We start from the raw sequence: 22,794 nt of genomic DNA, 5'->3' as shown, positions 1-22,794 counted from the left end.
GACCAAAGTAACAAAGCCTACCATCAGTATCACACTACGCCGCCAGGGGACTCAAATCCTGCAGTGCCAGTGCTAGATGTTTGCACTTCACAATAACAGCACTTCCAGTTGACCAGGGCAGCTCTAGCATCACCCTACTCCATGAGCAATAATTATCTATTCTGTTTCCTGTCCAGAGGAGAAAGTGAAGTCTGCCGGCGAGCACGAGTGCGTGTGCAAGGGGCGGTCGTGTGCCACCGGGCAGCGCTGCATGGGCCAGCACTGTTTCTCCAGTCTGACAGTCAGCGACGGAGCCCTGGTCTACCAGAAGGGCTGCTTCAAGGTGTACGAGCAGAGCAGAATGACCTGCAAGACGCCGCCCTCCCGCGACCAGATCGTGGAGTGCTGCCAGGGCCACCTGTGTAACATGAACATCACTGTGGAGCTGCCTGTTATCGGTAAGTCAATGCACTGGCTACTTGGCACCGTATTTGGGACACACACAATGGTGCACATTCATTCATATGCATCTGTATGGTGCATATTTGCATTAAAACCAAGGTTATTAATTCACCACTTACACCCCTTGCATAGGGCTACATTTCATTGTTTCTTACAGAAGAAATATGGAAAGCATATGCATAACCATGGTAGCAATCAAAGGGGAACCGTTTGTAGATTATGGGGAAATGATTAGACTAACTGTTTTGTTTTCATCTTTAATCGGACAAATGACTAAATCCAAACATTACACTGGATTTTATGGTAATTTTAGTTACTGTACTTTTCACCGTGTTTGTTGATATCGAAACCTGAAAATACTCTGGATACGTTCAGTATCATGATAACATTGGACAATTTGGTGTAGGTGCATAAACCATTAAATAAATAAAAATGTTAAGGATTTGAGTGAGACATCTAACTGGTGTCTCCAAGTGGCCCCACACATCTCCAAAATGTGCACAGTTCCTACGTGATTTCATTGCACTTTTTTATTACCCAAAGAAGAGCCTTCAACGATAAGGTGCTATTTTGAGCTCGCCTAGCTGTGCTGTTGAGGAACTATAGCAAGCAGACTTGTAGTTTTCTTTGGAACACAGCCCTGCATCCCCGCCTCTACATAATTACTGTTGTTTACACGTTCCAAAGAACAGTCCATTTATAAATTGCAGCCTGGTCGGGTGGGCATGATTTGAAAACTTGTTCTATTGTCAACATCCCTAGCTAAATTACAAAATATAATCATAGTTTTCAAAAGGCAATTCAGAGTAGATTGTCATTTTGGTGCGGATCATAGGAGGTTGGTGGCACCTTTAATTGGGGAGGATGGGTTCGGGGGTACTGACTGGAGAGGAATCAGTGGAATGGTATCAAATGAATCAAACACATGGTTTCCATGTGTTTGATGCCATTCCATTTGCGCCGTTCCGGACATTATTACGAGCCGTCCTCCCCTCAAGACCTTCCTGTGGTGTGAAATAGAGTAGACTGCATTCAGATGCCTGTTCCCTGCCAGATTTCTTCACAATACGTCAAACATAGGCTACATTCTATTCAGAACCACCCAGGGTATGACGCCATCTTGTAACTGTACATCAAACATAGTGATTGTAAATGTTCACACGGTATATTACATGAGTTGTGTGATATGGAAGTGTGAAGTGCACTTTTGGACTAACGGCTGTTTGTCTTGCTTATATGACATCAAAGCGGGTAATTATTATAATCCTCAACGTCTCATCTTACAAAATACATCTAGTCCTCTTTTATTTGCAGCATTTCCCTTACTCAGAAAACAAAACATTTGCAAAAGTTGCCCATTTAGCAGCAGGTTATGGGGGGGAAACATCTTGTCGCGGGTGGTGTTCAAGTTCAGAACTGCTGTCAATCAAAACCCATACTGCGCTGTGAAGCGAGACCTTGAGCTCTGACGTCATGTATAGCATGTTACTTTACAGCCACTGCGTTCCAGTTTAGGTGCATGTCCGTGTCCATATCTGCTATTTTGAACCTGTATAAGGCCAGCGTGAGTAAGACATTTTAGGCGCGTTAACCCTCGCAAGGCTGCTGGCCCAGACGACATCCGTAGCCGCGTCCTCAGAGCATGCGCAGACCAGCTGGCCGGACATATTCATTCTCTCCCTTTCCCCGTCTGCTGTCCCCACTTGCTTCACGATGTCCACCATCGTTCCTGTACCCAAGAAAGCAAAGGTACAGTGGCTTGCAGAAGTATTCACCCCCTTGGCGTTTTTCCTATTTTGTTGCGTTACTACCTGGAATGAAAATAGATTTTCGGGGGGGGGTTGTTTCATTTGATTTACAATATGACTATCACTTTGAAGATACAAAATATGTATTATTATGAAACAAACAAGAATTAAGACCAAAAAAAAAACTTGAGCGTGCATAACTATTCACCCCGCCAAAGTCGATACTTTGTAGAGCCACCTTTTGCCGCAATTACAGCTGCAAGTCTCTTGGGGTATGTCTCTATAAGCTTGGCACATCTAGCCATTGGCATTTTTGCCCATTCCTCAAGGCAGAACTTGACTAGGCCATTCCAAGACATGTAAAAGTTTCCCCTTAATAAACAATTCTAGTGTTGCTTTAGCAGTATACTTAGGGTCATTGTCCTGCTGGAAGGTGAACCTCCGTCCCAGTCTCAACTCTCTGGAAGGCTGAAACGGGTTCCCCTCAAGACTTTCCCTGTATTTAGCGCCATCCATCATTCCTTCAATTCTGACTAGTTTCCCAGTCCCTGCTGATGGAAACACATCTCAGGGTGATGAGGTGTTGGGTTTGCGCCAGACATAGCATTTTCCTTGATTGCCAAAAAGCTCAAATTTAGCATCATCTGACCAGAGTACCTTCTTCCATATGTTTGGGGAGTCTCCCAAATTCCTTTTTGGCAAACACCAAACGTGTTTGCTTATTTTCTTCTTTAGGCAATGGCTTTTTTCTTGCCACTCTTCCGTAAAGCCCAGCTCTGTGGCATGTACAGCTTAAGTCCTATGGACAGATTCTCAAATCTCCTCTGTGGAGCTTTGCAGCTCCTTCAGGGTTATCTTATGTCTGTTTGTTGCCTCTGTGATTAATGTCCTCCTTGCCTGGTCTGTCAGTTTTGGTGGGGGCACTTGAAACTGAACAAAATGACTATCACCGCGTAGCACTCACTTCTGTCATTGTGAAGTGATTTGAGTTAAGGATCATATCACCTCTACCTTGTCTGACACCCTAGACCCACTTCAATTTGCTTACTGCCCCAATAGATCCACATACGTTGCAATCACCATTGCACTGCATACTGCCCTGTCCCATCTGGACAAGAGGAATACCAACTTCAGAATGCTGTTCATTGACTATACCTCAGCCTTCAACACCATAGTACCCTCCAAGCTCATCATTAAGCTCGGGGCCCTAGGTCTGAACCCCACCGTGTGCAACTAGGTCCTGGACTTCACTACCTGGGGAGCGGCCCGTCAGGAAGCTAGGAAACAACATCTCCACTTCGCTGATCTTCAACACTGGGGCCTCACAAGGGTGCGTGGTAAGCCCCCTCCTGTACGCCATATTCACCCACGACTGCGTGGCCACGCACGCATCCAACTCAATCATCAAGTTTGCAGACGACACAACAGTAATAGGCCTGATTACCAACAATGACGAGACCGCCTACAGGGAGGAGGTGAGGGCCCTGGTGGAGCGGGGACAGGAAAATAACCTATCCCTCAACGTCAACAAAACAAAGGAGCTGATTGTCGACTTCAGGAAACAGCAGAGGGAGCTAGGGCGTACAACAGGGTGAACAGGGCGTACAGGAGGGGCTGAGCACACACCCTTGTGAGGCCCCAGTGTGAGGCCCCTATCCACATCAACGGGACCGCAGTAGAGAAGGTGGAAAGCTTCAAGTTCCTCGGCATACACATCACTGACAATCTGAAACGGTCCACCCACACAGACAGTGTGGTGAAGAAGGCGCAACAGTGCCTCTTCAACCTCAGGAGGATGAAGAAATGTGGCTTGGCCCTTAAGACCCTCAGAAAGGTTTAGATGCACCATTGAGAGCATCCTGTCGGGCTGTATCACTGTCTGGTACAGCAACTGCACCACCCGCAACCGCAGGGCTCTCCAGAGGGTGGTGCGGTCACCGGGGGCACACAGCCTGCCCTCTGCGACATCTACAGCACCCGATGTCACAGGAAGGCCAAAAAGATAATCAAGGACATCAACCACCCGAGCCACGGGCTGATCACCCTGCTATCATCCAGAAGGTGAGGTCAGTACAGGTGCATCAAAGCTGGGACCGAGAGACTGAAAAACAGCTTACATCTCAAGGATATCACTGTTAAATAGCCATCACTAGCCGGCTACCACCCAGCTAGTCATCCCTGTACCTTGGAGGCTGCTGCCCTATATAAATAGACATGGAATCACTGGCCAGTTTAATAATGGAACCCTCGTCCCTTTAGTAATGTTTACGTATTGCTTTACCCATCTCATATGTATATACTGTATTCTATTCTACTGTATTTTAGTTAATGCCACTCTGACATTGCTCGATCTAATATTTACTTATTTGTTTCCATTTGTAATACTTTTAGATTTGTGTGTATTGCTGTGAATTGTTAGATTCTACTACACTGTTGGAGCTAGGAACACAAGCATTTCACTACACCCACAACATCTGCTAAATATGTGTGTGACCAATAACATTTGATTAGAATTACTGCCAAGAAGAAAACACACTTTTGGGCCATATACTCCTAGTGATCTGCTGTCTGTGATCGGTTGACTGACGTGAAGAGGCAGGTGCTCTATTGATTGTGTCCACTTGGCCATTCTCCAGCGAGGACGCGATGCTGCGGTGCATGAAATTGTCTGCCATAGTCGTTTGCTGCATGGTCCTCTGTTGGTCTGCTTTTCAGGCTTGTGTGGCGGTTACACCCCGAGCACCTCCACAGCAGAGGAGGGGACAGCCTGAAAAAAAGAGACAAACGTTAGAATTGTGTTTAGTCACGGTCTACTTCCTCCTATGTCCTCTCTGAGATTGTTTGCTCGGCCTGACACAGACCTGTAAGGCAGTGTAGAGCGGAGCCCCCTGGGAAAGGAGAGGACACTGTGTCTGCGTCCCAATTGGCACCCTATACCCTACATTGCACTACTTTTGACCAGGGAATAGGGGGTCATTTGGAACACGGCCTGAATGAAATGTATAGCTCTGTTCTCTAAAACTTACTCTCCTCTCCTATCCACAGTAAAAAAAAAATGAAAAAGTATGCTAGGTATGTATAAAAATGAATTATTTCCTAAATATCTATTTCTTTGAAGTTAGTCCCTGTTTTTGTTAAACACACAACACACGAAGATCTTAGCATCTACCAAAAATTACGTTTCTGCGTTAACAAGAACAGTAGAAAACATCGAGACATTGACACTGCCATCATTTTGGTCTAAAATCTGTTGTTTTCTATACTGTCTATTCTGAACTTGTTGAACTTCATTGAATTCCACTCCCCAAGAGTGCTATGAGAAGGAGAAAGAGTTCAGTATGCATGGGAGAAAAGAGGGAGCATTGTCTGTGCTGAGGGCTAGGCAGTTTTTTTTTCTCCCTGGAGTGTGTGGTAGTCAGATCTCCAGGCATGGTGATGGTGCAGCCTGTTGATGTGTGGCCTATCCCACCCGTGGATATATGCTGCAGTGTGCTCTTACCTTGGCCTCCCCCTCAACCCTGGAGCCAGGTTCCTCAGTCTGTTTGGTCCAGGCAGAGCAGGCAGGCGGACGGGGGAGGAGGGAGAGAACGTGTTCTTTAACATGCCTAATTATCATCGCCTCTCCTTGAATGATGCCTCCCAAAGCTTAGGGCTTTAGTAAACGCTGTGTTTTGATCCCCCGGGGCAGCTGGGCACCTGGCTAAGCTGAACGGAGGAGGAACTTGGTTGTACTGCAGATTTCAAATTCGTTGTCCAAACACTGTACTGGATTGAATGTGGTTCGTGTTTAAAGGCGATTATGTTGCTGGAGATTTGATTTTGTCTTCATCTGGTTCTGGCTTGATGTGACATATACTTTATAATAAACTGGGTGGTTTGAGCCCTGAATGCTGATTGGCTGACAGCTGTGGTATATCACACCGTATACCACGGGTATGACAAAACATGTATTTTTACTGCTCTAATTATATTGGTAATCAGTTTATAATCGCAATAAGGCACCTCGGGAGTTTGTGGTATATGGCAAATATATCACGGCTGAAGGCTTGTAATTCAGGCACTCCGCGTTGTCGTGCTCAAGAACAGCTCTTGGCCATATACCAAACCCCCTCGTGCCTTATTGCTTAATTGTCTCTGACTTGGACAATAGTGCAGGGACAACAACAAAAAACACCCTCTTCCTTGTCTGTTTCCCATATATTTAGGCAGATCATATCTTTTTGAATGCGTTTTTATATATTGTATGACATCGCATTTTATTTATGTTTCTACATACAATACGTACCAGGATGTTCAAATAAACCTAAACCTCTTTCTCATCCTCGTAGCAAGCAACCTGCCCAACTACAGCTTGACGACACTGGCCATCGTCATCGTGGCTCCGGTCATCGTGCTGGTCGTCCTCTCTGGCATCGCCATCCTGGTGTTCAGACGCATCCACCAGAACCAGATGGAGAGGCTGACGGCCCGGGAAGCTGAGTACGGCACCATAGACGGCCTCATCGCCTCCAATGTGGGGGAGAGCACACTGGCGGTGAGTAAGACATGGTCATTAGGGTTGCAAATTCTGGTCACTTTCCTAAAATTACCAGATTTCCCGGAAATCCTGGTTGGATTACCTGCTTATTCCCTCCTGTTTCCGGGCTTCTTCTAACCAGGATTTCTGGAAAGCCAGGGAATTCTGGGACATTGCTACCCTACAATAAGAGCATGCCAGGCCTGGGCTCGTTGGGGAGCTGTGGATAGTATGTTTCCAATCCATGCAGTCCAGTTCTGAACGCCATTTATACACTCTCAAACCATGTCATTATGTTGAGCCCGAAGACCATTTTGTGTCTGAATGTGTGCTAGGTAGTCATGCACTCTGTGTTAATGTAGTAGACCTATATCAACCCTGTCAGGATTACATTCCTGTCCTGGGAATTGGGAATGAAAGAATTTGTTCCACCACTGTGATGGAGAATATGCGCATTGTTTTACCAGAGCACAGATACACATGATTTCAACAAAATGGCCCGCTTTGTTTGCAAGTATGTTGGCTACTCTAGTGAAATAATGCTTTGAGCTTAGCATCTCTAATCAGCATTTTTTTGATTAACTTCAGCAATCTACCCACCTGAAGACTCAGACCAATCCCATCTATTTTTTTTTAATTAAAAACTTTAAGGAAAACCTGAAACAGGCCGAATGTTTCCATTGGGGAGACTAGTCTCACTGATAACACTGATGGGCTGAGGTGCGCTAGAGGAATTGCTGATTTTGGATCTATTTCTATATATTTTTCAAAGCCCATCAGAGCACTTGGCAGTGTAAACCCCAAATATGCTGCTGCGTAATGTTTTTTTTGTTTCAGTATAATTAAAAAGTGCTTGGCAGCAACCCAGATAAAAGTTATTATAAACCATGGTGACAGTAAAAAAGAAACACATTTCCCTAAAACACCTCCGCCCTGGATGCCTAAAAATGTGGTTATTGTTGTAATGCTGTGGCTGAATTCCCCCCTTCAACAGAACAGCCCAGATCTGCCCTCCCACTAAACAGGGACTTTAACTACGACAAAATGTGTTGTCATTGGTTTTAAGGCTTCTATTTAGTATTTGTCTCCTTTCCCAAATTGTACACAGCGTGTGTTTTATGCATGTGGCATCTATCTTTTTAGTTTTTCCATTTTAGTCCTCTGTTTTTCTCAGGCGTGTTTGATGGAGTTGTGGAACACTACCCCCTTGTGTCAGCCATGATGCCCTGCAGATGCATGGAGAGGAGTTAAAAAATAAAAGGCTTAGCAGCATTGCGTCTGTTTTGGAGTCTGGGGCTGGGATTAGATCAAATCTCTCAGCCCCCTCAGTTCACTAATCACCAGGGACTGCTGTTGTTTACCCAGAGGGCCCTCTGCTGCTCCAGGGTGGCCAGACTGCCTGACTGACTAACTCTTCAGAATGTCTATCTGTGAGTCAGTCTGGTCATGCGCACAGACTGACAGCTAGATAGCCAGCATTTGGAGTCTGAGCACTAATCATTAACCATTTCACTCAGCCTCTCCAACGTGGGCCACATCATAAGGAAGGAGGCCAGCCGTATTAACTGAATCCCAGATGCTCTGCTGTGTTGAGGGCTGGGCCACCTTCATCTAGAGAGAGTACAGGCCGGTCATATTCCTCTGGTTGCAGTTCATTTATTTTGTCTGTCCCTCTTCTCTCTCGTAGGATTTGCTAGACCACTCGTGTACGTCGGGAAGCGGCTCCGGACTCCCCTTCCTCGTTCAGAGAACTGTCGCCCGACAAATCACACTCAACGAGTGTGTGGGTCAGTATCCAATCAGAGCCTGATCTCTTTGTTCAGTGGCTACGGTGTACGTTTAGCGTCAGTGCAGGTTTTGGAGTAAATGTTTTTTCCCCAAAAAAATGAAAGACCTCTTAAAGTGTAGCACTGTTGGAACAGAGATTTGTGTTGCAAAACAGAGCCACTGCTGTTCTCTGACCCTGAGAGATTTCTTAGAAGAGTTAGTTTTTTTCCCAGTAGTGTCTCTTAATATTTCTCTTAGTTTTCCTAGAGTTCAGTCTGAAACATGGCCAGATGGCCAATGTAACACAACTCCCTAAACCAACATTGCACACATTTGATTTGTGGGCCTAGTCGAGGATAAACTGCCAACAAAAATATTTTTAACAAACATGTTTCATTTAAGGGGCCTCCTGGGTGGCACAGTGGTTGTGCCACCATAGACTCTGGGTTCGCGCCCAGGCTCTGTCGCAACCGGCTGCGACCGGGAAGTCCGTGGGGCGACGCACAATTGGCCTAGCGTCGTCCGGGTTAGGGAGGGTTTGGCTGGTAGGGGTATCCTTGTCTCATCGCGCACCAGCGACTCCTGTGGCGGGCTAGGGCACAGTGCACGCAAACTATGGTTGTCAGGTGCACGGTGTTTCCTCCGACACATTGGTGCGGCTGACTTCCGGGTTGGATGCGCTCTGTGTTAAGAAGCAGTGCGGCTTGGTTGGGTCGTGTATCGGAGGACGCATGACTTTCAACATTCGTCTCTCCCGAGCCCTTACGGGAGTTGTAGCGATGAGACAAGTTACTACTACTAACAATTGGATATCACGAAATTGGGGAGCAAAGGAGGGCACATTTTTTATTTTTTTTTACACACAAGAAAAACACGTTTCATTTCATGTCAAATGGGGCTATACAGGTAACTACCAAAATAAAGGAAACACCTACATATTGTCTTAATTGTTTTTATTTATTTAACCTTTAACCCTATTTAACCGGCCTAGGAACAGTGGGTTAACTGCCTTGTTCAGGGGCAGACCTTGTCAGCTCGGGGATTCGATCTAGCAGCCTTTCGGTTACTGGCCCTCTAGGCTACCTTCTGCCCCAAATAGGGTGTTGGTCCACCACAATCCATCAGAACAGCTTCAATGTACCTTCGCATAGATTCTACAGGTGTCTGGAACTCTATTGGAGGGATGCGACATCATTCTTCCACTAGAAATTCCATAATTTTGTGTTTTGTTGATTGTGGTGGAAAACGCTTTCTCAGGCGCCGCTCCAGAATCTCCCATCAGTGTTCAATTGGGTTGAGATATGGTGACTTAGACACACACACTTTAAACCTCAATCCAGGTTGCATCACATCCGGCCGTGATTGGCAGTCCCATAGGGCGGTGCACAATTTGGCCCAGCGTCGTCTGGGTTTGGCCTGGGTCGGCGGTCCATTGTAAATAAGAATTTGTTCTTAACTGACCATGCTACCATGCCTAGATAAAAAATAATAATAATGAAATGCTCTTTTGAGACCACCCCTTTAAACATCACTGAGATCTCTTCTAGTCGGGGTAGCCAAAATAATGGGCAACTGGGCGTTTTTATTATACATGACCTTAAGCATGATGGGATTAATGATGGGTTAATTGCTTAATTAACTCAGGAACCACCACTGTGTGGAAGCACCTGCTTTCAATATACTTTATATCTCTAATTTACTGAAGTGTTTCCTTTATTTGGGCAGTTACGGTACCTGTAGTGTTATTTATTTACTTTATGCAGAAGGTCAAGGTTGAGTAGCATGACCAACATGAAATTGTACTGTGTTCCATTAACTTGGTCTAGAATTTTGTATAACACTGCCTTTATAAAATACATTTAAAATCAGTGAAACTCTCAAAAGACATTTTTTTTTTACAAAGAATTAATAATTTTTACATAATAGACTGACTTTAAACATCTGCTACCTGAGCAGCTAACCGATCGCTGCAGCTGTACATAGTCCATTGGTAAATAGGGCACCCAATTTACCTGCCCCATCCCCCTACTGTTTTTATTTATTTACTTTTCTGCTCTTGCACACCTGTAGCTCTACCTGCACATCATCATCTGATCATTTATCACTCCAGGGTTAATCTGCTAAATTGTAATTATTCGCCTACCTCCTCAGGCCTTTTGCACACAATGTATATAGACTCTTTTTTTTCTACTGTGTTATTGACTTGTTTATTGTTTACTCCATGTGTAACTCTGTGTTGTCTGTTCACATTGCTATGCTTTATCTTGGCCAGGTCGCAGTTGTAAATGAGAACTTGTTCTCAACTAGCCTACCTGGTTAAATAAAGGTGAAATAAAAAAATAATAATTATCTGATATTTGCATTGGAAATGAACATTGGGTTTATTTCTGTCAGAGGCTCTATTTTCCCACTGTATTTGATGAATCGCATTTTCAGTAATTCACTAAAAATGGCTGTATGATATGGCACCCTATTCCCTATATAGTACACTACTTTTAACCAGGGCCCATACGACTCTGGTCAAAAGTAGTGAACAAATATTAAGAATATGGTGAAATTTCAGACGTACACAATGTCTGCTTTGCTCTAATCTTTTTTTCCCTTTTTCCTTCTCCCTATTATAGGTAAGGGGCGCTATGGTGAGGTGTGGCGGGGCCAGTGGCAGGGGGAGAGTGTGGCTGTGAAGATCTTCTCCTCCAGAGATGAGAAGTCCTGGTTCAGAGAGACTGAGATCTACAACACAGTGCTGCTGAGGCACCAGAACATCCTGGGTATGTACCTCCAGCCATGTTCTGGACAGGAGCTGTTCTCCATGGGACAAATCCAAACTTCCACTTTTCACTTAGTTATGCATCGATGTCATTGGGAGACTAAAGGAACATATGACTTAGGAGTGAATTATTTCTGTCCGGCAGTGTTTTAGTGTTCCATCTTAGTGACAAAATGTCTGTCTTATTGATTTTGAAGACCTTTCCTTGAGTTCGAACAGCTCTGTGTCTGTCTCTTTGACTGCAGGCTTCATCGCTTCGGACATGACTTCCCGAAACTCGAGCACCCAGCTGTGGCTGATCACACACTTCCACGAGATGGGCTCCCTGTACGACTACCTGCAGCTGAGCACCCTGGACACAGCCAGCTGTCTGCGCATGGCCTTGTCCATCGCCAGCGGCCTGGCACACCTCCATGTGGAGATCTTCGGCACCCAGGGAAAGCCGGCCATCGCCCACCGGGACCTCAAGAGCAAAAACATACTTGTCAACAAGAACGGCCAGTGCTGCATCGCCGACCTGGGTAAGAACACAGTGTTCCGGACAGGAAGCATAAATATTATGAGCTTTCATTCAACATGTGTTGTTTACATGACCGTTTTCTGTTATCGTGTCCATATTATGTATTGTGATAAAAATAAATAACAGGGCATGTTGTCCATTTCGTCTGTGGGTGGAGAGGATGTCAGGCTCTGTTTGTTGTTGGAATGATTTTACAGTGGGCTATGCCACTGAACACGCCAACCCATTTCCCTCCATGTTTGTTGCTCGTTAGATGAAGAACAGCAGAGCCGGTGGCTCTTTTAAATCTTAACCAAAAATGCATTAAGGGGTACTCTTGTGCACCATGTCGCATACTTCCAATGTTCTCTGTGCAAAAGATAAGTGTGAGCTATTTCAGGTGGCACACGCAATCTACTGCTACTAATTGAGACTACTACTGCGGCCACAGCCGTCACTGCTGCACACGCAATCTACTGCTACTAATTGAGACTACTACTGTCACTGCTGCACACGCAATCTACTGCTACTAATTGAGACTACTACTAATTGAGACTACTACTGCGGCCACAGCCGTCACTGCTGTTAGGTTGTTTATGGAATGTTATGATGTTTTTGCTCACGATCAAGATGCTTTTTTGTTATTTGATGGAAAAATAGGGTTGTTTTTGACAACAGTCCTAAACTATCAGCTTGTTTTACTGTTGCTATTTTCAAATCCACCAGAGGGCAGTGTTCTCATCTTTGGATAAATGAATTTGGGTTATTTACTTAACACTTAAAAAAAAAATCCTCTTAAATAATTTTGCTCTTTTTTTGTTTTGTATTTGAATTATTTAGAAAATGTTTGATGTAGATAGGATATCCTAACGGAAGTCTGTTTTTCTGTCCCAGGTCTCGCTGTGATGCATTTCCAAGACACAAACGAGTTAGACGTGGGCAACAACCCTAAAGTGGGCACGAAACGCTACATGGCCCCAGAGGTCCTGGACGACTCCATCCAGACGGACTGCTTTGAGTCCTTCAAGAGAGTGGACATCTGGGCCTTTGGCCTGGTCCTGTGGGAGATCGCCAGGAGGACGGTCAGCAACGGTCTGTACGATCCATGGTCCATGGTTTCTTCTGTTCCCTCTCTCACTCCCCACTCCGTCCAACCCACGTCGATTTGTCATATGCACAGAATACGGCGTTGTGTACACGGTGCAATTCCATCATTCATTTCAAGCTTTCCTCTCGAACAGTGCAGCAACTATACAAGGTATCCATTTAAAAAAATGTAGGATAAAAAAAAGACAACTCCTAGAATGTCATGCATTTAGAACAATATGACAAAGCATGGTAAACATCTTTCCTAGAGTAGTTGCATCATACAGTTGCTTTAGGTATATGTACTGTATGTTAACTGCCTGTCTGTCTACACATGTGCTTTTCTTGGAATATTCTCTGATGCCCCTGTCAGGGTGTAGTAAAATCCTATAAAAATATGTCCAACATAATTTACTGTCCAGCTGGCTTTTTAAAGATTGATTTCACCACTTTAGAGGAAGTGTTATTTTCGCAGAAAGTCTTCAGCAATCTGATGGCATAACTGCCATATATCACTTTGTTAAAAGCACCAAGTTACATCGACCGTTGGCAGAACGAGCCAATAATTCAAATCCATACTTGGGCTGAGACTTAGTCAGTCACTCATTTCATCAATGAGACAATGTGACTTTAGAGGAGTGACGGACACAAATCTCTCCATGCGTTTGTGGTCTAGTCTGGTGCTAAAGGGAGCTGGCGTCTTATCTGAAATGGATCCGGCTTTCTCCACTCCCCATTTTAAATGACTTTGTGGTTATTTATAGTTGAACCTGGCTGACAGCCACACACAGGGTATTGCTTAATGCAGGACACCGCAATCTTACTTTCCACATGACTTTCCACCTGGTACACAGTAGCAGGTGAGAGCAACTATCAAAACAAATCCCCTTTTTGTTAGGAAATGAGCCATTTCCTGTGCTACCTCACGTATTGTGTTTGACACTTTTTATGTCACTTTACTTTAAATTGTCATGCTGATGATTGTGTCGTCTTATGGACATTTGTGTTGTGTATTTACCCCCATACTCTGTGTAGGCATTGTAGAGGACTACAAACCTCCCTTCCACGATGTGGTGCCCAGTGACCCCAGCTTTGAAGACATGAAGAAGGTTGTGTGTGTGGACCAGCAGAGACCCAACATCCCCAACAGATGGTTCTCAGACCCAGTGAGTACACCGAGACCAGACGAGGCGATCTGAGTTAAATGTTTACTGGTGGAGGGGGAACCAGCTAATATGTTGTCATGGAGAATAGGAGCTGCTCCAAATGTGTCAATTTAGAAGCCGTGCAGAATTCAGCACTGCCTGCTAGGTTGTCCGGCTTCATCAGACGTTTAGTTCACTTGAGTCTTTGAAAACAGCCTGTCAGCCACCCACCTCATTTCTCAGGATCATTGAATGCATAATACGGTCTGCTGGGCAGTTAAAATCTTTTGTGCTTAATTCTAGTGTTTAAGAATAATTGCTTTACCCTTTGCAGAACTATAGACTTTCGCAGTTGAGGCTTAAAAATAGTAATTTGCCCAATGTATTGTTTTGTTGTGCAAATTACTGTACTTACATATTCAGGACATTTTTAAATGGGGAAAAGACTCAGAAACAAGTGGAGTGGGACTCTTAATAGATTTGCTCAGTTTTTCTTCTTCTTTTCCAGACTTTAACGTCCATCGCGAAACTTATGAAGGAGTGCTGGTATCAGAATCCCTCTGCCAGATTAACGGCGCTACGCATCAAAAAGACTCTGACAAAAATCGACAACTCTCTGGACAAAATGAAAGCGGACTCTTGAGCTTGTTCCTCGTTGATGCAGAGGGAGCGAAGACCTATTGACCTTTTTAAAGATGTCAGGCAGTTTGGTTTCCTGGACAACATCCAGGAGAAAAGGGACTGGTTGGGCTCAGTGCTCGTGAAGTGGCACATTGTATTTATTTGAAACACTCTTGGTGGGACACATTTTGGCATCCAAAGATGGCTTACAGGGCATTTAAAACACTGCCAATAGTCTTGGAAATGTAGGTGACTATCACTTTAAAGACATAGGAATATTGAACTAACGTTCTTCAAAGAAGACTGTTACCTGGGCATTTGAGTACTGTTTGTCGATTTAGAGCTACTCATATTTTTTTCTTTTTGACGCGACTTAAGTTTGAGAAACATATGAACGTATTTCATTCAGCAATATTGGCCGTGCTTTATCGCTGTTATTGCACTAGCAATGTTTGCATTCCCGACATGCACGGTTGCGGATGTATTTGGGGAAAAAACACAACTTGCCAAAAACATTTTAAAAATATAGGCCACGTGAACCCCATATCGTAACAGTAATCGGAATTAGGGAAACGTTTTTACGTTCTACTTGGACTGCATCTCTTTGCACCACTGTTTTACGAAATTGTTAGACCAATTCTCTTGGCATTTCGTCCAAGCTGTAACTTATTTAGCTAACGCACTGTGTTGTAGGATTGTGCTGCGGACAGTTGTAGGCCCTCTCTTTTATTCGTCCTTCGGAGGTGTTGTCTTAACATATCCTGTCGTAGAGACTTTGTATATCACCACACATTTTACATTTATGTACCGGTTCTTTTGTTTGGTTGTTTCATCAGCTTTCTTGAGACAAAATGCTAAAAGAGCAAATAAAATATTTACTAGATGACACTGAACTCAATTCATACAGGGGCACTAATATTGTCTTACGGCGTGCATTGTCTAAGTAATTGAGGTGGAACTTCGGGCTTTTTAATTTCTTTAATATTTTATATCAAGGAGTGACTTCTATTCATTAAATACAAAAAACATATAGATGCTATCTGTCTCATATGTCATAGTCACAACATCAAATGAACCATTTTACTCTCATAATTAAAACATATCATTGGAATGATTGCCACAAAGTTAGTCCACCATCTACTAAAACCTGAGCATTTTTACAAGTCATGATAGGGTTGCAAAAATCTGGTAACCTTTCCGATTCCCAAAATGTAGGTGGGAATAAATAGCACACCTGGAATACTCCCAACTAGGATTACTGGAAAACCCGGGAAGTTTGGGAACGTTAACAGGTTTGCAACTCTGTCAGGATAAGCAATTTGCTGGTGGTGAGTACGAGTAGTGGTTGTTATGCGAACCACTAAGAGCATATTTTCATTTCAACAGCTCTGAATATTTTCCTTTGTCCCCCCCGGACTAGACAGTTCCTTTGCATAGTGCAGTCTTGCTGACCGGCCGCAGAGACGTAAAGCTGTTCAGTGCACAAAGGACATTTTCTTGTGTCCAGCCATTGAACTACTAAACAAACAATGAAATGCAGCAAAGTATGTAGGGCATGTTAATCCATTTCCATCCTGAACGCCTCTCAATCTCGACTGTAAAATACCAATTCATTTTAATTTGGGAAAATGTCAGCGGGTTCGCTAGGCCCTAATGACTATAAATTGAACTGCTTGAATTGTGGAGCACTTGCCAGAAGAGAAACAAAAGGCAGGTCTAGAATGGTAAATGGTGCCAACTGCGGTGGTTCATACTCGGGAATCAACATGGCACCGGTAAAGGGCAAGGCAATGGCTTTGTCAGTTGTCTGCCAGGATTTACTGTGGCCCCCACCCCCCAATTCTTTTGTTGTTGCATATATTTACAATCATCCTGAGAATGGCACCTTTTTCAGTACATTTGACCAAGGCCAATAGGGATCTGGTCAGAGGTAGTGCACTATATAGAGAACAGTGTGCCGTTTCGGGAGTCATTCATGGTCCATATTAACTGGTCATTTCAGCCATCTCCGGTCTGTTACTGTGGACATTGGATCCACAATGACCAGATTTAGTTTTTCTTTTTAGCAAGGTCTCATTTTTCTGCTTTGTGTGTCAGGCCGGTTGATTACTCACTGTGCTTCCCAACAACGTTGCATCTCAGTAGGCCTACAAATTATAGCAAATGGCAGAATGATTTTAAAACTGTAATACCCACCACAGTACTGCAAGAAGACAGTAATGCCTATTATTTGTGTACTTGTTTCCTCTCAGCTTTTAGGTTTTGGTAGCTTTTAAATTAAAACATTGAAGCAAAGTGTTGCCTGTGGTGATGATGATCCTTCAACAGATGGCCTTGAATTCATTCTGCACGTTCATTCCCAGAGTGCATTTGTCCAACTCCGTCACTAAGCTGGCAACCCGTTTTCTTTGAGAAACCGTTTCTTTTTCAGCTTCAAACGGACACCACGGAAAACGCACACACACACACACACACCCTACCTGCCTCTTTCTTTCTCCCACTCAATTGCTGTCTCTCTCTCCCCCCCCCTTGAGTGCGTCGGTAGCCTTGACCTTGAAGAAAGCGAAAATAACCTCTATATTCAGAGTGGGTTTGTTAATGCGTTTGAAATACAGGTAACTGCCCAAAACAATAGGAACACTTGTGTAAATGAGGGAAAGTATAATGAAAGCAGTTGCTTCAACACATGTGGTTCCTGAGTTAAGCAATTCACCCATCATTGATTCCATCATGTTTAGGGTCAAGGATAAACATTCTGGGCAGGACAATATTTTGGCTACCATGGCTATGCCTAGGATGACATTTCCCCCATTCACAGGGCACGAGTGGTCACTGAACTGTTTGATGAGCATGGAAATTATGTAAAGCATGGCCGCCATGGCTGTCTCGGTCACCAAAGACTGTTTTCCACCAACATCAACAAATTCAAATGATGGGATTTCTCGTGGAAGAATGGCGTTGCATCCCTCCAATAGAGATCCAGACTCTTGTAGAATCTAAGCCAAGGTGCATTGAAGCTGTTCTGGCTAGTGGTGCCCCAACCCCTGATTAAGACACTTTTTTATGTTGGTTTCTATTTGAGCAGTTTCCTGTAGGTTACACCTCTGATTTGAAGGTGTGTAGTGATTTTCATGCAGGTAGCTGTATGGGAGACCATCAGTCAGATTCACTTTGCATTTACAGTCAATAGAAAGGGAACACTGCCTCAACCTTGCTTTTCAACCAAGGTGCATGAATTGACAAGCAAAGAGAAATGAATCTATTCTTTGAGGACAGTGCAAGTTGATATTTATTTATTTGTTTAAACCGATGAAGGCTATAAGGATGTATTGGTCAATAAAGAAGCACTTTAAAAAAAAATCAAGTTCCACTGTCCTGAAAGAATTCTGTCAACAACAGTACTCTTGAGTGGTTGTTGCCCTGGGTCTGTGTATGGAATACCCTTAACCTTATTCTGTTGCCCAGTTGGATGACCTCTGCATTCTGGAAGTTACAGCCCTTCGATCTACATTAGGGACCTAATATGGACAGTCCCAGACTACTTCAGAAGCAGGGGGCTAATTTTTCTAAACCATTTTTCTAAATTCGATACATTGGTGCCATAATGGGCATGGTGCTGCCGAGTAGCTTAGAGTTTTTCCTAACCATGTGATCTGACCAGGAGGTATGCCGGTGCCTGGGGTACTGTAGAACAGAGAACGAGGGTGCTAGTCTAGTGCATCTAGGGTGCTAGTGTTGTCTGGCTAACATGCCAAACTCTTTAGCCATTAGGCCTGGCTATTGTACCATGTGGTTTGGCACGACGAGTGTAAAGGCAGAGGCTGAAGTAAATCACTTGTGATTTCATTCAGTGGCTCAGTCAGACACCTTGGGTTAATGGCTTTGTACACTGATAGCTGCAAGGTTCAACTCAGGTGAAGCCCTACACATTTGTAACAGTAGAAACACTATTTTACAGGTATAGCCCCAATTTGCAGATTGCATTCTCCTTGGGTTTTTATCAATTTATTAAAACAATTGTGTTGTGTTGTTGGTATACCTGGTGAATTACAAATGAATCAGGTTTGTCTGTCCATTAGTTTTAGATAGACAATTAGTTGGTATATACAGCACTTTGCATCAAGCTACCCTTTTTAAACATGATATAGGGTTTATAAGCAGTTTATAAATGATATTCCAGGGCTGGAAGGTACCTTCACTGTCATTTCAACCTCACCTTTCCCCAGTCTGTAATCCCCACATGACTCAAGCTGACCACCACCATTCCTTTTACCAAGAACTCTTGCTACCTGCCACAATGACTACATCCCTGTAGCACTAAGATCTTTAATCATGAAGTGCTCTGACTGGCTGGCCATGGCACACGTCACCTCCATCCCAGGCACCCGAACATTTGGTTTATCACCATAGTGCCTCCGAAGCTCGTCACGAAGCTCTGGACCCTAAGGCTGTAAACCTCCCTCTGCAACTACAGCCTGGACTTCCTGATGAGCTGACCCTAGGTGGTGAGAGTAGGTAACAACAACCTCTGCCAGGCTGACCCTCAACACGGGGGCCCTCCAGGGCTATGTGCTTACACCTCTCCTGTACTCTCTGTTTACCGACGACTGTGTGGACACGCACAACTCCATCAAGTTTGCCAACAACACGACAGTGTTAGACCTGTTCACCAATGGCAATGAGATGGCCAACCAGGAGCTGGTCAGACCGCAACCTCTCGCTCAACATCAGTAAGACCAAAGAGCCGATCGTGGACTCCTGGAAACGGGGGTGCGTGCCCCCATCCACATCGATGGGGATGTAGTGGGTCAAGAGCTTAAAGTTCCTCAGTGTCCACATCACTGAGTACTTAACATGGTCCTCTCACACCAGAACAGTCTTGAAAAAAGCACGGCAACACCACTTCTCCCTCAGGAGGCTGAAACAATTTGGCATGGATCCTCGGGAGCTTTCACAACTGCACCATTGAGAGCATCCTGACCAGATGTCAGATCGCACCACTGGGGGCAAGCTTCCAGCCATCCAGGATGGACATGCCAGGCGGTGTATGAAAAAGGCCCAAAAAGTTCCCAAAGACTCCAACCACTTGAGATATGGATTGTTCTCCATTATCCTGTCCAGCAGGCGGTACCCGTGCATCAAGGCTCAGACTAACAGACTCCTAAACAGCTTCTATCCCCTGGCCATAAGCCTGTTAAATGGCTACCCACTGGGCACAAACTGGTTGAATCAACAAACATTTCAACCACAGGATTAGGTCCTCATTGTAACCAATTTTCAACATAGACAAATATGTTGAATCTGTACCTTTTTTGAAACTGTCAATCTTCAATGTTATATCCACTATCAGGAAAAAAATGCAATAGTCTGGACTGCAACTCCTACTGGACAGTTGATCTATCTATAGTTTTCATTTGGTCTCCCATCCAACTCTGCTTATCTTCGATATTTGTCACACACTACTGCCGATGTGCTATCATGAGAATGATTCTCGAGATTTTTTAAATAACTAAATATATTTACTGTTGCTATCGAAATGTAACCATACTTTTTACAAGTCATATATCATCAGTGAGTCTATTTAGGCCTCTAAAGTATAGCATTTGCAAAGTCCTCACCAGCTTGTTGTTTTTGTTTCAATGGTTTCAATTCAGCCCAGGGTTCAACTAAAAATAGACAATACATAAATGTATAGGCCTAAGGTTTCAAGCTTTAATTGAATTAAAATGTTAGTCAATGTTGAATTCACGTCTGCATCTCAACAAATAATTGAATTTAAAGAATAGGACTTTTATTTAAAGTGCATTTTAAAGTGTGTTTTTTGGGGTTGAGATGGAGACGTGAATCTAACATACAGTTTGAAGTCGGAAGTTTACTTACACCGTAGCCAAATCCATTTCAACTCAGTTTTTCACAATTCCTGGTGTAACTGAGTCAGGTTTTTAGGCCTCCTTGCTCGCACATGCTTTTTCAGTTTTGCCCACAAATTGTCTATAGGTTTGAGGTCGGGGCTTTGTGATGGCCACTCCAATACCTTGACTGTGTTGTCCTTAAGCCATTTTGCCACAACTTTGGAAGTATGCTTGGGGTCAGTGTCCATTTGGAAGAACCATTTGCAACCAAGCTTTAACTTCCTGACTGATGTCTTGAGATGTGGATATATTGAAGCAACATAATTTTCTTTCCTCATGATGCCATCTATTTTATTAAGTGCACCAGTCCCTCCTGCAGCAAAGCACCCTCACAACATGATGCTGCCACCCCCTTGCTTCACGGTTGGGATGGTGTTCTTCGGCCTGCAAGCATCCCCCTTTTTCCTCCAAACATAACAATGGTCACTATGGCCAAACAGTTCTATTTTTGTTTCATCAGACCAGAGGACATTTCTCCAAAAAGTACAATCTTTGTCCCCATGTGCAGTTGCAAACCGTAGTCTGGCTTTTTTGTTGTTGATATAGATACTTTTGTACCGGTTTCCTCCAGCATCTTCACAAGGTCTTTTGCTGCTGTTCTGGGATTGATTTGTTCTTTTCACACCAAAGTACATTCATCTCTAGGAGAGAGAACGCATCTCCTTCCTGAGCGGTATGATGGCTGTGTGGTCCCATGGTGTTTGGAAATTGCTCCCAAGGATAAACCAAACTTGTGGAGGTCTAAAAAAAAAATTCTGATGTCTTGGCTGATTTCTTTAAATTTTCCCATGATGTCAAGCAAAGAGGCACTGAGTTTGAAGGTAGGCACTGAGAGAGGCACTGAGTTAGAAATACATCCACAAGTACACCTCCAATTGACCCAAATTATGTCAATTAGCCTATCCGAAGCTTCTAAAGCCATGTTTAAAGTCAGTCAATTTAGTGTATGTAAACTTCTGACCCACTGGAATTGTGATACAGTGAAATAATCTGTCTGTCTTGTTGGAAAAATTACTTGTCATGCACAAAGTAGATGTCCTAACCGACTTTCCAAAACTATAGTTTGTTAACAAGAAATTTGTGAAGTGGTTGAAAAACGAGTTTTAATGAATCCAAGTGTATGTAAACTTCCGACTTCAACTGTATCAATTATTAATTTAGTAGACAAACTGGAATTTGAATTGTTTGGTTGTCAATGCAGCTACTGTAAATATCAACATTTGAAGGAGATGTATCTTCTGCTTGGATAGTTCCATCTGTGCCACTGACTGAGTCTGGCTAAAGCCAGACTGTCTACAAATGAATGAATGATATGTTGGATTCATGTCTCCATCTCAACCAAAAATCTATCTAAGTTAAAGACTAGAACTATGTAAATCTAATCTAACCTTAAATGCTCTTTCAACAAAGTTTGATTTAGTCCTACTCTTTAACTTTGATTCTTGGTTGAGATGGAGATGTGAATCCAACATATCAATGATTCATTTGTAGACCAACTGGAATTAAAGCCGGACTTAGTCAGTGGCATAAAAGCTACATCTCCTTCATGTTAATATTTGGTTTCACCAAACACAATTCAACATCACTTTTGTAATACAGTAAATAACCTATTAACTTGACAATTTAACAAATATGTTGCATTCATGTCTCCATCTAAACCAAAAATACAAGCTAGAGAATACGATTAAGCCAGTGGTTCAAATGAAACTATCCAAGCATGAGAGATCCTTAGAAATGTTGATATTTGGTTTCTTTGTCAACCAAACACAATTCAAAATTACTTTTTAAATGCAGTAAATAGCCTATGTTACAAGCTAATGTAACTGTATTCAACCTTAAAATGAGTTACAAATCCATTGCCACATGTTGAGGTTACTGTAACAATAAATGTCTTACGTAATCATAGAAAGCGTGCATGTTCAAGAGCATGCAAAGGTCGCAGGTCGAAGGAGATCTTCACAATTGCATAAATAATCTGCACAGAATTTTGTACAACATTGATCACTTGCACAGTGTACTTTTAATGTCATCTCAACTGCAATCCAAGTCATTTGGTTGTGCTTTAGCACATTAAATTGTTGTATAAATAGAAAATATCCGACATTGTATTCCCAATTTTAATTTTGTTATATAAATGGTTGAAAGCGTAGTGATGACACATTTTTAGATGTTTTTCCATTAGAATTTGCTGTGCTTTTAGATGGTTGAAAGCATAGTGAAAACACAAACTTCTGTCTGTCGTTATGAGTGGGTGAATAAAGGTTGAAATCTCATTGATCGTCTCAAAAA

General features: G+C 43.3%; 1 protein-coding gene across 5 annotated transcripts in view; it reads left to right on the top strand.

Moving 5' to 3' along the window:
- Window positions 1–15,623, top strand: part of LOC124042157 (activin receptor type-1-like) — a 34,425-nt gene extending 18,802 nt beyond the window's left edge. For all 5 annotated transcript variants that reach the window (XM_046360582.1, XM_046360573.1, XM_046360550.1 and 2 more), the window contains exons 5-12: window positions 177–437; window positions 6,518–6,723; window positions 8,393–8,492; window positions 11,097–11,243; window positions 11,488–11,763; window positions 12,636–12,833; window positions 13,863–13,993; window positions 14,481–15,623. In XM_046360582.1, coding sequence (XP_046216538.1) covers window positions 177–437; window positions 6,518–6,723; window positions 8,393–8,492; window positions 11,097–11,243; window positions 11,488–11,763; window positions 12,636–12,833; window positions 13,863–13,993; window positions 14,481–14,615 — 1,454 coding nt within the window. In that variant the 3' untranslated portion in view covers window positions 14,616–15,623. The remainder of the gene's footprint in view (window positions 1–176; window positions 438–6,517; window positions 6,724–8,392; window positions 8,493–11,096; window positions 11,244–11,487; window positions 11,764–12,635; window positions 12,834–13,862; window positions 13,994–14,480) is intronic.
- Window positions 15,624–22,794: the final 7,171 nt, after the last annotated feature.

Source organism: Oncorhynchus gorbuscha, linkage group LG01 (genome assembly GCF_021184085.1).
Source record: "Oncorhynchus gorbuscha isolate QuinsamMale2020 ecotype Even-year linkage group LG01, OgorEven_v1.0, whole genome shotgun sequence".
NCBI lineage: Eukaryota > Metazoa > Chordata > Actinopteri > Salmoniformes > Salmonidae > Oncorhynchus > Oncorhynchus gorbuscha.
The sequence above is the reverse complement of the archived record's forward strand: the minus strand, read 5'-3'. Positions and strand labels throughout refer to the sequence as shown.